Consider the following 17,060-nt stretch of genomic DNA (forward strand, 5'->3'; position numbering starts at 1 on the left):
GATTGCTTCTTGAAAGCTGATAAGCATATAAGCGTGCTTTTTTTTTCCACACTCTTTCGTGTATCGTATATCTTTGCTGATAGTCTTGGTCTGTATTTATAGCAACAAGATGACCGTACACCAAGACTCATCACATGTGATTGTTGCAGCTTTGAATGCGTTCCTTGAACTTTGTGTCTCGACTTTTCCGACAGCTCTTCTGGAACATTTTGTCTATAAGCTTGGCTGCAACTTTCATTATTGTCCTTTGACTGGACATTTGCTTTTATACCGTTGTGCATAGCCGGATTCCATTTATTAAGCTTGTCGTGTTCTGCAAACTGATTGATTCCTAACTGAAGCTCTGAACTGGTGCGGTGAAATCAGTTTGCTCGTCAGCTGAACTTGTTTCACTGATTCAGTTGAACTGGTCAGTTGGGCTTTCCGTCAGTTGAACTCTTCATCAGCTGGCCGGACATCTGATGATCTTCTGACGAATCACCTAACATTTGATCAATCAGTTGAACTGTTCTTTGATACGTCAGTTGGACTGATTCAGTTGATCGGTCAGTCAGAGCTTTCAGTTTGCTTCTCGATAGCTTCAGTTTTGCTTGATTAACTGATCAGTTTGAATCCTGATGAGTTTCAGTTTTCCTGCCCAATACGATAGATCATTAGAAACAAAATAACAAGTTTTGTTAAAATCAAAATCAAGATTTCGAACATGAAATGTTCCAACAACATTGCATGCTTAATTTTAAGGAAATTTATCTATGCGCATGATTTTTATAAGTGATGAATATGATGACGTGTTTTTGAAGGAAGGGAGTTGGTTGTGACTAATACGAATACTATAATATGATGACATGTAAGGCCAAGGCTTAGTGGATGGATAATACTGTCGCTGATGTCCCCATCGTCGGGTATCACAGTTATACGTAGATGGATCCATCGAATAGAGCTGATATGATAAAGCTGATACGAAAGTCACAACTAATGAACGAAATTCAATTTAGAAAATGAATAAGTATATGATGACATGACAAGACACATTTTGACGTGTTATACTTTGACACGATATGATTGTTCATGCTTTTAAGATCATGAAAGGTATTTTAATTACTGTACTTTTCACTGCTGATTGATATCTATATGTACTTGTTATAGCGGTTCAGGTTTGTTGAGTCTTTAGACTCACTAAGTTTGATTGATGCAGGTAAGCATGTTGATGTGTAGACTGGAGGCGCTGAAAACTGAGTAGGCTGAGCAGGGGGTGCACGTGAAAACCCGAGGACCTTACATTTCTTCCGCACTATATGTTTATGGGTCATGGATGAACATTGTTTGTTTTATACATTTTCATCTTTTACTACGTTAATGATTTAGCAGGATTTTTGAAGGTTACGCTTGAATTATTTTAAACAACAGTCTACGGTTTTGAGGATGTTAAATATTTTTAACTGCAGTATTTTTATCAGTATTGGAATCTTCTTATTTTAAAATGTGTTTTTTACAGCATTTACTGCATGCATGCTTGAAAGTGTTTATTTCGAGATTTAGATTTTTTTTTTTTAAATAAAAAAAAAATTAGTAGACGTTTCATTTAGTTCTTCACTACAGGATTCCAGAGATGTCATGATGAAGAGGCAAGTAAGTGTTGATGTTGGGAGAATGCATTGTGTTGATCCATATGAATTCAGAGGCAATCGAGATGAGGTTTTTGGGATGACATGATGAGGAAGCAAACAAGTATCGATGCTGGAAGGATCTAATGGGTAGTTCAGCGTAAATTTGGAAGTACTCGAAGTGAGGTAAGAATAGTTTCCCATGAAACGAATATGAGGTACTTCATGCTTCCTTACTTTGATTATAAGTTTTCGTGTTTTCAATATTTTGGAGGAAGTTTTGTAAATGAGATATGTAAGAAGTATGATTGTGATTTAACTTTGGTATCTAAGTTTCATGGAGGTGAGAGTGGTGAGACATTTCGTGCATTAAGCTTAAATGTTATTGATTTTAATTTATCACAAGTTTTCAAATGTATGAGACTTAATAGTAGCAATGACTCGTATTCTAAAGACTTATAGTCTTGTGATGTGTTAAAGGATTGCATGGATTGTATATGTGGCATGTTCTATTTGCATCATTATTATTTGTTTGGTGATAGTTGTGAATGATTCATTGTTGAATATGATAATTTTTACATTCATGATGAATATTTATTTAAAGAGAATAAATTATTCATTCCATATTCGTTTCATGAGCGACGTGTTTTTGAGACACATAGTTGTGTCCTTATCCTATATATAATGCATGATTATATGTGTTGGTTGTATATGAAACGATATGTTGAGTAGGATTGTGATACATGTATTGCATATAGGAGAATGGCCTTTCGTCTATATTCTTATGTCGGGCATAAGTTATGTCTTATTCCTAATGAGCAAAGGGCGTACATTTGTATGGAAATTGTTGTGATGTTAACTAGGTCTAAGAAGGCGAGGAATCCGATTTTTGTGATACTTAATGGTATTTTATTATTATCATTTGGTGTCATCTGTTATTTATCGTCTGGAATAATAGATGAAAATACATAGCAAGGGAAACCGTTGAGTTGAGGTCTCTAAGGCGGAACGAGCAAGCAGATGATAGCGCCTACAAGCTGGATTTGAAAGGTAAGTAGAGTTGTGATATAATTTGTTGTGTTACTAACTTGCTTCATTTTTATGTAGGTAGCAAAGATTTGAGGACAATCCTCAAATCTTCTTGAAGAATGCGAGTATGATATGAATCTGAGCGGGCGTATCATGCTAATATTTGGAAGGAGATTTAAGAAGCGTTGTTGTCTCGGACGTTCAAGCTTGATGTTGATTAAAGATGAAGAATCAAACATATTCAAGTAATGGAAGGAGTTCAAGGAACCATATCTTGAAGGCGTGTCAAGCAACCAAGTATGTGAGTGCAAAAAGACCCTAGAGGACAGTAGCTGGCGCGCACCAGCGCGACTTTTTGCGCACCTACACACCATGCCACCCACCAGTCCGCCTACGGCTAGCCAATACTCGTCTAAACAAAAGCTCCCACGCAACCATGCGAATTCGTGCACACCTGCGCACCGCAACACGGATTTTTGAAAGCAAGCCCTAGATTTCGAGATTTAAAAGTTTTATTGTATTTTTTTGTTTACATATATACAAGTTGTAGACAACAAATTATTAATTTTTTGTATAACATTGAAGAGTTTTTTCTCTTTCAAAGCTTTAACTTTGTATACAATTTTATGTGTTTCTAAAAATCAAACTTATCAAAATTTCATAACTTTTTAACGTTTGTCGATTTTTCTTCACTCGAATTATCAATGTCAATTTTTTTGAAGGTTTGTTTAAGATCGATTGTTTATTTGTGTTATTTGTTAATAAGCCGCGTGATATAGGGGCTAATACATGTTACTTGTTTTCAAAAATTAAAGATTGAGGGCCTGTTGTTTATTGAATCAATGGTGCCAATAGATCTAGTCGCATTTGCTTTTTTTGGATGACCGATTCGCATCACATATGACGAGGAATCCAATAGGCTGAACAAGAATTGAAATCGGTTTCATCATCTAGTCATGGGAATAGTTATGGAAAAAATGACTCCTCGTCAGCTAACAATGACACCGACTGGGAGACGGAAAACACGAAACCAACGCGAGAACAAAATAGATGGAACCAACAAACAAAGGTCACTTGAGTAAATTTACAAGGAAATTGGTGCATATTTAAAATATAATAATATATATACATAAATAATATAAATATAGATATACATGTGTCTGTTATTTGGACTTGGGTAGCGTAAATGATTTATTATCGCATGAGATTAGTATAATTATCAAGTACTATATATATTGAGGATAAATTTCATAACAGTTGCTAGCTCCAATTGTGGGTCTCACGTACTGTAATTTGAAATAATAAACTTGAAAATAAAAAATAAACTGGACACCGAGATTTACGTGAAAAACCCCTAAAAATTATTAATTTAAAAATCACGAGCAAGATGAAAAGAATTCCTTTCTTCGAGTTTTCTCTCATCTTATTACTCAGAATTTTAAGAAATTTTAAACCAAGGCTATGTGGTTGTAGCTTAGACTGATTTTACACATCTGAAAATATTTTTTGAGATTTTTTTTATTAAGACGGTATTATTTTATTCAATCTACTAAATTGTTGTAGACTTAATGACGGACAGGTACGAGATAGTAAAGTTCAACACGAATGTCTATTTAAATAGTAAATATTGCTAAATTAATAATCAACATTTGGAATATATCGGGTTACTGATGGTGAAGTTTCTGTAATAATTATCAATAAAGATCACACGAAAGACGAACCAAATTTTATTCACAGTGGTAAATTTAAGATGATGCAGAAGCTCCTCACCTTCCATCAAATCTCGCAATTCAAACCAAAAACCCATTTTGAATTTGCGAATAAACCCATAAATCAGTCTCAATCCAACGAGATTTTTGTCCGACGTTGCAGCGATCTTGAGAATTCTCTGCAGCCTAATTGCGTCGAAGAAATTAATGGTATTCATGAGAAAGCTCGAAAATTGGTCCAAGAATTTCACCCAGGAATTCCGATAGAAGAAGCTTCGACCCCGCCAAGTTCTTGGTACACTGATCCTGATTTCTACGCTTTTGAGCTCGATCAAGTCTTCCACAAGGGATGGCACCCCGTTGGTATTCTTTTTTACAACTATTTATGTTTTAAAAGAAATATTTTTGCTATGAACTATTTAATAAATTATTATATTTTAAAATGTATTTTTTAAAAACAAAAGACATACTTTATAACAAAATGTGAAAATAAATCAAGTTAAGCTTTTTATATATTGATTTATGTGATCTCTTGATCCTTGTATTATAGCTCGAAAAAAGTAGAAATTGATAAAAGATGGCTAAGATTTAATGATGCTGCTGTTCACTTATTTTTATGTACAGGTGTGAGTGAATAGTTTCATTGGATGTGTTTATGTACTGTTCTGGTTTGTTAACACATAGGAGTCTTCTAATTGTTGCATTTTTTTGGCTAGGATACACCGATCAGATTAGAGATCCTCGTGATTTTTTCACCGGCAGGTAATACTAGCTGTAGTTATCTTGTTTCAATGTGATCACCAGTTCACGTTCACCACCAATATTTTTACTCCCTCTGTTCTAGAATTAAGCTTCTAAGGACTCAGAATTGTGCACCAGACATGTTACACACAACAAAAAACACCAGTCTTATGATAACAAGAAAACAAGAAGTGTGAGTAAGCGTGTCTTTGATTGTGGCCAACTGGTTACCTTTGCAGCTTGGGAAGTATAGAGTATGTTGTCTGTCGGGATGAAAAGGGAATGTTAAATGCGTTTCACAATGTATGCCGCCATCACGCCTCTCTTCTTGCCTCGGGGATGGGGAAGAAGACTTGTTTTGTCTGCCCATATCATGTGAGTTTTACATGGTTAAATGGTTGTTAATGTCTAAGATGTTCCACCAAGTTCTTCGATATGAATCTTCTCGTTGTGTCGTGAAGGTCACTATGATTCTGGGGATCCTTTTCTATTTTCCTCAGCTCCTAAACAATAGATATATGATAGATTCATTCTCATATAAACCTGTCCGTCGTTTCCAAATTCTTCAAAATCGATGTTTAATGCCATAATTCTTTATTTGCTGCATTCGATTATACACTCAATAATATCCAACCGTTATGTTCCTATTTTTCGTATTGTCTTTTTCTTTTATCCTTCCAGGGTTGGACATATGGGTTGAATGGAGCACTCATAAAGGCAACTAGAATAACAGGAATTAAGAATTTCAAAGTGAATGTATGCCACAGATCAATTTTCTTCTATTAATTTTCTACATTTTGTTAATGATGTATAATATTTGTTTTTGTCCTGACCTTGTGTAAGATGTAAGATAGGAAATGGGACTTGTTCCTCTCAAAGTCGCTATTTGGGGGCCATTTGTACTAATCAATTTCAATGAAGAAACGAGGCATGAGGGGGAATTCGATAGCCAGGTCGTGGGCGATGAATGGCTTGGTAGTACCGCTGAAATACTAAGTAACAATGGGGTTGACACTTCGTTGGATTACGTTTGTAGACGAACATATACTATCGAATGCAATTGGAAGGTTGGTTTACAACACATTTTTCAGTTTAATTTCAAATACACCTAAGATTCTTGGGTGTCATTTGAAATCCGCCCCCTGAATTCCTTCCCCAAATCGATTCCCTCCATCTAAATCAAATTCATCAATTCATGTACAACATTAGTTAATCTTCTATATCCTAGTCTATTTGAAAAAAGAAATGTAGAGTATTTGAGTTACCAGTACAATGGAGCATAGTCATTGATGAGTCCAAATCCAAACGAATGTACGTTTATTCGACAGGTGTTCTGTGACAACTATTTGGATGGCGGTTATCACGTACCATATGCACATAAAGGACTTGCATCTGGTCTCCAGCTCGATTCTTATTCGACTAAAGTATTCTCTGTTGTTAACTTCTCGTATTATTTCCATTTTTCCTTGTTTTCGTCTCAATATGTGCTTGTGATACTGTGAAGATCTTGATATGATTCATGGAATCTTATGTGATTCTCTCCCTTTTATTGCCAAGATGTTTGAAAAAGTTAGCATACAAATTTGTGAAGGAGGTGCGACGGACAATGAAGAATTTGTTCGACTTGGGTCGAAAGCTTTATATGCGTTTGTTTATCCAAACTTCATGATCAATAGGTTAGTGATATTGTGTTTTAATGCATTAAGTTTGGGTTTGGATGCCTTTTTCATTTGACCTGTTCGCCATGCCTTTTATAGATACGGTCCATGGATGGACACAAATCTCGTGCTACCACTGGGACCTCGGAGATGCAAAGTGGTTTTCGATTATTTTCTAGATGCTTCTCTCAAGGTATATTTCTTATTGATATTCTTATCAAGGTTAAAAGGATTTGACGTACAACTGATTCAAACTGATAATTCTATGTAGCATGATTTTATTAGCTTGATTTTTCTACCTCTCAGGGTGATACTGCTTTCATTGAAAAGAGTTTGGAAGAAAGTGAAAAAGTGCAGGTGTGCTAGTTGTCAGCATTGAACTTGAAAAGATTTTATTTGATTTATGAATGAAATAGTCTTCTTTTTTTAATCGCCCTGCCGACTCTTCATGGTGCATACATATAAATTGTATAAACATTGTATTCCATTGTGCAGTTAGAGGATATTACGCTGAGCGAAGCTGTCCAGAGGGGACTCGAGTCTCCGGCATATAACGTTGGCCGATATAGTCCAAGTGTGGAGATGGCTATGCATCATTTCCATTGTTTATTGCATGAAAATCTCAGGAATTAATGTTCCTGTTTTCCAAGTTTTTTGATGTAATGACCTGAACTCTTATTTTGAATGAAGTATTAATTAAGAGATAATTAAAGAGTTGTTAATTAAGTATTATTAACGAATTGATAATTTGAGATTAATATGTTGGATCCACCGAATTTTAAAAGGATAACCCGATCTACTTCCGATTACGTTATCTCAAGAAATCTAACCAGACAAATGAGATTCTGACACGTGACAGATAAGATTGATTCGGATTTCCGAAATAGTCCGGATGCAGCCTATAAATAGAAGCTGAATTCTTTTGTTTCCTACACTGCTGCCTTCAGAGAGAGTTCTAGCCTTATACCTTAAGTTTTCTAGCCAGTTTCTAGGGCACTTTGGTGTCGGGAAGTTTCGGAGCTAGTGTCGACTCGAGGGGGGGTCGGTGAACTGAGATCGAGACATCATCAGCGGGCTGACGACGGACGCAGGTATAATTCTAAAGCCTTTAGGAAGAACTTTGTAGCATGTTTGGTAATTCAGGATCTGATTTGATAGTGATTTCATATTGTTGGTTTTGTTTAGGTTAAGAGCTTTCTGTCAGATTGTTTTAGTGAGGTACGTGATGTCTGTCTGAGATATCCAAGCGTAGCATACACACTTATATGTTGCATATTTATATGTTGCATGATACATGTTTTACTGCTNAGAGCCAAAATATGTCTAGGACATATCAGAGACTACACACTCTGGTGCCTCTAGACTGAACATGTGATTCTTGACTTGATCATTGATATCCGAGTATATTACATTTCGCATGCATCATATCAGTTTTTATACTCGTACATTCTCGTATTGGGCGATTGTCGCTCACGTCCTTGTTTTCATCTTGGGCACCCCATTCCACGGGGCAGGTCTTAGGTTCGGACGGTTCGGAAGACCAGGGCAGTCGCTAGTGCAGTTGGGTTTTCAGTGATGATCCAGTGGAGGTTTTTATGTGTGGTTTATCGTTTTCTCGTTCAGAATTATGTTTTCGATATGGTTGTATTAATGTTTAAGACTGCTGTTGTTTGTTCTGTTTTCGTTTGGGTTGTAATATGATTAAGTTATTTGGTTTCCGCTGTTTAATTGTTGTTATTAAGTTTTAATGTTGCATGCTTATTAGTCTGTTTAGTAGTGGCTCGGGTAAGGGCGCTACATTTGAGGTATAAACATGGATCAAATGAAAACGATGTAAGGAAATTTAGGAAAACCATATTCTTTCTGCAAACTCAGTGTTTGAATTTCCACCAGCAAATCAATCCAATGGTTGAATTGTTAGTATTTCTGGTTCTACGAATGCCATGGTTAGGTCACGGCAAAGAAGGAAGGATCCTAGCTCCCTTATTTCTTAAGATGTAGATTTTATTTCCAGCCCAGTCGACCACAAGCAGGTAATTAATTAACTTGGAATATTATATCCAAATTACGTGGAGAAAATTTGAAGATTGATATGATTGTGATATGTTCAATAAAAATAGGTGGTGGAAGATGGAACCGTACTCAAGATGGGAACAAAAGTAGTGTATGCGATATATGCAATGGGTCGAATGGAAAGCGTGTGGGGAAAAGAGTTCAAACCCGAGAGATGGCTGAGAAATGGACGATACACGAGCGAATCGACCTACAAGTTAACGGCATTCAACGGTGGCCCTCGACTCTGTTTAGGCAAAGATTTTGCTTATTATCAGATGAGGTTCGTGGCGGCCTCTATCTTGTACCGGAATCGGATGACCGTCGTCGAAGATCATCCCGTGGAGCCGAAACTGGCACCGACTATGTACATGAAATATGGACTAAATATGGAGCCGAAACTGGCACCGATATATAAAATATTTAGATTGTATGTGTCATACTCTTATTATATAATATTTTGAAATTATTACATATTCAAAAATAATCTATCCAAAATTTTAATATTTTTTGAAAAATTAACAAAATGGAAACATACTCATATTTGTTCCGATTTGTTGCGGATATTTAAAATAATCCTCTAACTCATACGCGATAACACTTCTCTTAACCTTTTCGTTTCGGGTTTTTCACGTTGGGACCGAACCTATTGAGAAAATTGCCCTCCCTATTTTAAGGAATTGGAATACCTAATAAACAATTATTTTGATTTCGATGTTCGATAACTTTTCAAAATTTTTTTTATTTTACTTTTTAGACTCTGGGAAGAACCCATCTTATATCCCAAGGCATGAAAATAATATACTTGCATGGATTCTAAACAAGGTAAATTTGTTTTATTTATATTAATAAAAAAAGTATTCTTTAAAAATTTAATTTTCTATTGAACATTTCTTCTTTACCTCTCATTACCAAAATTGAATTTCTAGCCTTTTGGGGATATGCACTCAATTTATGAATAATTTTTTTGTGAGACGGCCTCATTAATATATATTTGTAAGATAAGTTGATCTAATTCATGTAAAACAATACTTTTAACATAAAAATAATATTTTTTCATTAGTCGTATCGAAGACATTAATCACAAAATTGACCTTTGAAGCAGTTTTCTTGAAAATTTTTGTGCAATTTGATAAGTTGTACAAGTGCACTTAGTATGGAGTAGATTTCTTGAAATCTTGAATGCCCTTGTCATTGAGAAATAAACATGTTTTTTATATTGTGTATTGATTATTATTGTTATATTAAATAATAGAATAGATAAATAATGAAATTAATTAGAATACTTAAATCCATAAAAAGGACATCAATCAAACTCGTTATCAAAATAATTTAGTTGAGTCCAATATATTTATATGGCATTTGACTGAGCTTATAGAATATTTAAAATATATTAATATATTTATATAAAGTGTTAAAATATTTAAATAATAATAATCCATCAAAATTTATGAGATTTCTTGAAGAAGTAACAAATTACTTTTGCTTTGTTATTTAATTTTTAAATATATATATTATAATTAATATTCAAACGATTCTTATCAGAAAAAATAATAATAAATTGTTATTAGAATTTGGAAAAAACTATCCGCTGCCGGGGCTCGGCAAGTGTGCCGATCGATTTTCTATTAATTGACTACAGCGGAATTAGCTGTTGGACAGTTTGCGACAATGAGTAAGTTGAATAATGTTGCACAAACCATGTCCAAAGGGACAACTTCCGTTGTTACAGATTTGAACCAGAATGCTCAGTCTACTGCCACTATTAACACCAATGTTCTCAATGTACCGTACCAGTTGTTGATCGATAGCGAAGTTGAGAATGTTGCTAAGCTTGGAAACAGTACTGATAATGCTGTGGCAAATGGTGCTAAAGATAATGCCTCTAACTTTTCAAGAACTAAACTTGGATGAACAACAAGTCTACTCGTATGTCTTATGCAAGCTTATACAAGAACAACCGAATGGCTAATGTGAATTACAAACATGAGTTCATGGACACAGGTACTGGGAAATTAAAATTTGGATTCAATGATATTGACTTTGTAGAAGACACATATGGTATCTGCTTACTGGGCTACGTTATCAGTGGTAAACCACCTACGGCTGCCTTGTTTGATTAACTTCCAAACCCATGATAGTGGATGGATTGTCTTCACATTCTCGAGTGTTGAAGTCAGAGATAGAATACTTGGAGGAGGGACATACATGGTTTTTGGATATCATCTATTTCTTAAGGAGATGTCGAGGTGCTTTCGATTTAGAGATGAGGACACGAATTCGATGCCTTCCTGGGTTCAGATTCACGGACTTCTTCCTGACTGTTGGAACTTCAATATACTCAGTAAGCTAGCATCTCGGGCTGGAAATCCAATTCATATGGATATGCTCACCCATGACCGTAAAAGGGTGAAGTATGTTAGGGTGTTGATTGAGATTGAAGCCTCCAAACCTTAACTCACTGAACTAGAAATTGAGCTACCTTTTGGGGACGTAGCAGTCAAATTTGAATACGAGCAAGACTTTAAGTTTTATGATATTTGCCACAAAGCAGGACACTTTAGAGACAAATGTAATCGCACAGCCCATGTTGACAAGGAAGAAGATTGTAATACTGATACAGGTAGAACACATCGCACTAGATCTCACAGCGTTGCTTGGAGGAAAGGGAGCTCTAGGGGGAGATCTAGAGTTGGGAAACCATATAAATATGCTCCATCTTGCCAAATCAATAGTTCCGGGAAATACTGGAATTGCTACAGGAAATTAGATGACAGATAGACTGCCTCCTACTGGTAAACAATTCCAAGAGGAATGTATTGAGGAGAATCTGGATGACATTGAAACAATTGACAGCTCTGATAAGGGGAAACGACCAATGATAGATAATGACATGCCGATGGAGGAACACTGTCAGGAGAATATTATGGATATAGTAGGATTTGAGGTGGTAACCAACAAGAAGAAAAGCAAGAAAAAGATAACCAAGTGCATGGGCAGACTCAAGGAACAAACAAGAATATGGCCGTATTTTTGGAGGGATGGAAGGTTCCAATTCTTGTGACACAGAACACGTAAACATGAATGCAAAGGACAAGAACATACGATACTTTGGGAATGACGGGACGGGGCGGCAACCCGAAACTGCCTCTGTTCATCAATGAAAATTTCTTGTTGGAACATTAAGGGCTTTCATAAGCCTCTAAAACAAAAGAGTGTCCAATCCTTGGTGGGCACTCATAATATTGATGTTTTTGTTATTTTGGAATCAAAGTTCAATGATAAGACACTACTCAACTTCATGAGAACTCGGTGTCCATTATGAAAGTTTCGCATAATTTTATGCTTAATACTAAGGGTCGAATTTTTGTGTTTTGGAACCCAAACTCGGTTGATCTAACCATTGTTAATATGAGTGAACAATCTATACATGCCAAAGTTGTTTGCTTGAAGACAAAAGTATAATTTTTGGCCACATTTGGCTATGGTTTCAATACTATAGTACAGCGAAGAGCACTATGGGATGACTTGAAATTGGTTGGCACAAATAGCACACTACCGTGGATAATTCTAGGTGAATTCAATAATGTCCTATCATCGTGTGAGAAAAAAAGAGGATTGGAAATCAAGAACTATGAGATAAAAGATTTTATGGACTGTGTTGCATCGTTGGACTTGATAGATCTTTGTTTTATTGGTTGCTTCTTCACTTGGATGAGTCCAAAAGTGTGTAGCAAATTGGATCGAGTCCTTGTTAATCATAGCTGGAATACTTCGGATTTTGAGGGTGTTGCTGAATTTCTGCAACCGAGATGCATCTTTGATCATACCACTACTATTGTATCTATTCTTGCGGAATGTTAAGTGAGGAAGAAACCTTTCAAGGTTTCAATATGTGGGATACTAGTGATGAATTTGAGGAATTGGTTAAACGATACTGGAAATTTGAAGGGCATGGTACATTCCAATATAAGCTCGAGCAACTTCTGAAAGGGCTGAAGCGATCTTTGAAAATGTTGAACAATAAGAATTTCAGTCACATTATTGAGCGTGCTAAAGCAGCAAAATGAGAGTTGGAAGAAGTTCAAGTTCAGATGTTGCAATGGGGGTTCATCTTAGACACGTACAAGGAAGTTAGACGAAGAGCTGAATTAATAGTAGAAGCTGAAAGGCTGTTTATTGCACAGAAATCAAGACTAACTTATCTAAAGCAAGATGATAGATGCACGAAATTTTTCCATGATATCGTAAAAAGAAACAACAAGATAAACTCCATTGTTGCAATTCAGAAGAACGCGAGGGAGATTATTACTGAGCCAACTAAGATTGCTAACTGTTTTGTTGACTTCTACAAAGTGCTCCTCGGCAACAAAGTTGAAACAGTGGCAGTAGATAGAGATGTTATATCTTTGGATCCGTGTGTTTCGAACATGGATTGGGATGGTTTGACGGAGATGGTGACTAGGGGAGAAGTCAGTGACACTCTATTTGACATTGATTGTGATAAAGCACCTGGCTCAGATGGGTTTGGGTCCTTCTTTTTCAAGAAGACTTGGGATATTACTGGGTAAGATGTGTTTACGGTAGTGCATGAATTTTTTAACAGGCCGTATGCTTAAGCAATGGAACCACTCGATCATCGCATTAGTTCCTAAATCTATTGGTGCATCATCGGTTAGTGATTACCGACCCATCTCTTGTTGTACAAATTTTTATAAAATCGTCTCTAAAATTCTGGTGAATAGACTACGGAAAATTATGGGTAACTTGATAGATGAGGCGCATGTTGCATTTATTAAAGATTGATATATTGTAGACAACATACACTTGGCTCAAGAATTGCTTCGGAAATACGCGCGGAAACGAGGGTCTCCACGTTGCATTTTAAAATTGGATTTACAAAAAGATTATGATAGAGTAGATTGGGAGTTTTTTAGAGAGGTTCTTACCCTAATGAACTTCTCCGATAAATTTATTCTTTGCGTTATGGAATGTGTGACTTCGACGTTGTATTCTATTGTGCTCAATGGGTCCTTTCATGGACTTTTCCAAGGGAGAAGAGGATTTCGACAAGGTGACCCCTTTTATCATCCTTTCTCTTTACATTATATCTTGAGGTACTTTCTCGATCTCTCAAACGCATGTCTCAATCCCTGGTTTTTGGATTTCACCCTAAATGCGGCAGTCTTAGTATCGCACATTTTGCATATGCAGATGATGTGCTTTTATTTTCTAGGGGTGATATTAGTAGTTTTTCAATGGTTATGAATTGATTGAATAAATTCGGTGACATGACGGGATTGAGGGTTAACTTGTTGAAGTCTAGTATTTACACGGCGAGTATTGATGATTATGTGAGACAACAGATTATTGATCTTACTGGATTCGGTAATGGAACATTACCATTTCGATACCTCGGTGTCTCATTGGCATCAAGGCAATTGTGCTTCTCAGATTATGATATACTTGTAGATGCAGTGGCAGCAAAGATTAACACTTGGCCACGTAATTCATTGCATATGCCGGTAAAATTGAGCTTATCAGTCGGTTTTTCAGGGGATAGAATGCCTCTGGTTCTACATATTACCAATCTGGCCTTGTGGTGTGGTTCATGTTTTACACTCTTTGTGTAGAAAATTTGTATGGCCAACAAAACACCCGCCAATTGCTTGGGATATGGTTTGTAAACCTCTTGAGGATGGTGGAATGGGACTCAAGAATTTAAAAGCTTGGAACAAGGCTCTATTTTAGCAAAGACACTTTGGAAAATTCACATCAAACAAGATAAACTTTGGATTCGTTGGATCAATCTTGTATACAGCAGCCATGGAGATGTTTGGGTTTGGCGATGGAACAAGGAGAACTCGCCATTGATTAAGCAGATTCTTTCCATTCGGGATGAGTTGGTCAGTAGGCATGGATCGGTGGAAGAAGTAATTGCCAGTCTAGATAATTGGTTTGGAGGTGATCAAGGTCTATCTCGGGCTTACAACTTCATTGTCCACAGTAGGGGAGCGTGGTCGTGGAACCGTTGGTGAGGAATCATGTATACTACCAAAACATCGGTTCGTTCGATGGTTATTGTCTCATGGGAAGTTTCTCACTCGTGACTGACTACACTTTGTTGATGATAAATCTTGTGTGCTATGCTAGGCAGCGGATGAATCTATACAAAACCTATACTTTGAATGCACGGTATCGAAGAACATCTGGAAAGGCATTCGGGATTGGCTACACATGAAGAAGCTTATGGGAACTCCAGCAGCAGTTTTAAAGGCCTTCAGGACAGTTTATCGAGGTAACTCAACATTTACAAGACTGCGTATTGTTGTACTCTTGGCTACAGTATGTCATATATGAAATCTCTGGAATAGAGTTATGTTTGATAACGAGTTACATGATGCAGTAGGTATCATGAAAAAGATAAAGATCCACACACTCAGTTGCATTCCCATTCAATCAGGCGTCTTTGATGTAATTCCATAGTTGTTTTTAATGTTGTAGTAGTACTTGCTGTAATGCTCGAGATTTAATCATTGTAATTAGACGTTGATTAATTGACAGAATTAAGATTTCAGGAACTAGAGTAGGAACTTAAGTGGAGAAGCCGGGCGTCGGTGCATTATAAGTTAAGATGTTGGACAGAACATCTGGCGCCCGAGCGGTAGAAAAGAACCACCCGAGCGCCAGTGCACCATAAGTTTATCATTCGGACAGAACGTCTGGCGCCCGAGCGGTAGAATATTACCGCCCGAGCGCCAGTGNTGGTACTGTGTTTCTATCGACGTAGACTACAACTGGACGTAAGTTTTTCTACGTTTCGATATGATTTGAAATTATGGTATTGTCAGAATCTGATATGATTCCTATATGATGTTCTTGACATGTTAGACATCGTATAATCAAAACTTGATTGAGTAACAGATACCATATGAAATTGTTATGAATTTTGGAGTCGAGTTGATATCAGAATTGAATTGTTATCGCTTATGAGGTGTTGGGATTGAGATCTGATTGATATGGTAATGCTAGGTATATTGAGATTTTGACGTTGTGCTGTTGAAACAGAATTTGATTGAATTCTGATTATATCCAGTATTGATTGAGTTGTGTATTGATACCGTACCCTTGATATTGTTATTGCCAGATTGATATTGACAGGCTTTGAATCAGAGACTTCGACATAGTCAGAGTAACAGAGTGAAAGGTATAAATTAATGTTGAGTTGGGATTGCACAACTCGAGTGAGGTTTGTCTCGAGTTTTCCTAAATCACATACTTTAGTTTATTGCATTGATATTTGCAATTTATGAGAATTGATGTGTGTGATCTATTGATTCATAGACAATGTATGTATTGAGTTATAGGCTGATTCGCCTATTCTTCGGCTGATTCGCTGAGTCCTTGGGCTGATTCGCTTATTCTATTGGCTGATTCGCTTATTCTGTTGGTTGATTCTCCCAGATACTGGATATATACATTATATCGATGCCGTTTAGGGTTGATTCATTCCTATCGACTGAGATTCGATATATTTGTCAATATCCAGACCCCGGGATCCCTATATTAGGAATGAGTCGAGTCTGAGATGACGCGTCAATTGAGTCGAGTCTGAGATGACTAGTTGATTTACAGTTTTATATCATTCATGTTTGTTGATTTGCTACATGTTAATGATAGTTGTTATATGCTTTGATATATGTTTTTATATGATTGCATGTCTACATTGTTTATACTGGGATATATTTCTCATCGGAGTTATCCGGCTGTTGTCTTGTTTTGTATGTGTGCATGACAACAGGTGGGGCAGGACTGGAGCAGGAAGAGGATGAGAGATTCAGGATTAGCGTGGAGATCCGGACTTAGAGTAGAGTGGTTTAGTACTTGATCTAGTAACTAAACTTTAGTTGAAATAAATAAATGGTGGACAGGACTTGTACCATTAGATGTATATGTGTATTAGAATTGATTACCTTACGTTTCCGCACTTGTATATCTTGTATATTAAAAAAAAAATTTTATGTCCCACATTACTTAGTTGTTATATTTGATCCTAATAACAATTAAGTGTTGAATTAGGTTCGGGTCCCCACACTTGCACTATTGATTATTTCTATTTTCTCCTGGGGCAAGTACTTGTAAACTAACACTTTTTATCGTTTTTAATGAATGTTTCTTCATTAAAAAAAAGAAAAAAAATAAAAAATAAAAATGAATTTCTAGCTTCTCTGGATGTACAATTAATTTCATATGTTCCTCCAGTACAC

The 17,060-nt window shown here is 36.3% G+C and overlaps 1 protein-coding gene across 1 annotated transcript; it reads left to right on the forward strand.

The window, feature by feature from the left end:
- The first annotated feature begins 4,292 nt into the window (after positions 1–4,292).
- Positions 4,293–8,664, forward strand: LOC140963532 (choline monooxygenase, chloroplastic-like). Its single transcript, XM_073422891.1, has 11 exons — positions 4,293–4,705; positions 5,059–5,104; positions 5,323–5,458; positions 5,765–5,839; positions 5,938–6,150; positions 6,412–6,507; positions 6,641–6,759; positions 6,841–6,934; positions 7,048–7,098; positions 7,237–7,400; positions 8,547–8,664. Exons 1-10 carry the CDS (start codon positions 4,384–4,386, stop codon positions 7,372–7,374), a joined length of 1,290 nt encoding a protein of 429 aa, XP_073278992.1. The 5' UTR covers positions 4,293–4,383; the 3' UTR covers positions 7,375–7,400; positions 8,547–8,664.
- Positions 8,665–17,060: the final 8,396 nt, after the last annotated feature.

Source organism: Primulina huaijiensis, chromosome 17, assembly GCF_012295235.1.
Source record: "Primulina huaijiensis isolate GDHJ02 chromosome 17, ASM1229523v2, whole genome shotgun sequence".
Taxonomy (NCBI): Eukaryota; Viridiplantae; Streptophyta; class Magnoliopsida; order Lamiales; family Gesneriaceae; genus Primulina; species Primulina huaijiensis.

Bases quoted from the DNA above. Each gene is read 5' to 3' on its own strand.
- LOC140963532 (XM_073422891.1), top strand. From the start codon at position 4,384: ATGATGCAGAAGCTCCTCACCTTCCATCAAATCTCGCAATTCAAACCA. The intron at 4,706-5,058 runs GTATTCTTTTTT...TTTTTTGGCTAG, and splicing joins CAAGGGATGGCACCCCGTTG to GATACACCGATCAGATTAGA. The intron at 5,105-5,322 runs GTAATACTAGCT...TTACCTTTGCAG, and splicing joins CGTGATTTTTTCACCGGCAG to CTTGGGAAGTATAGAGTATG.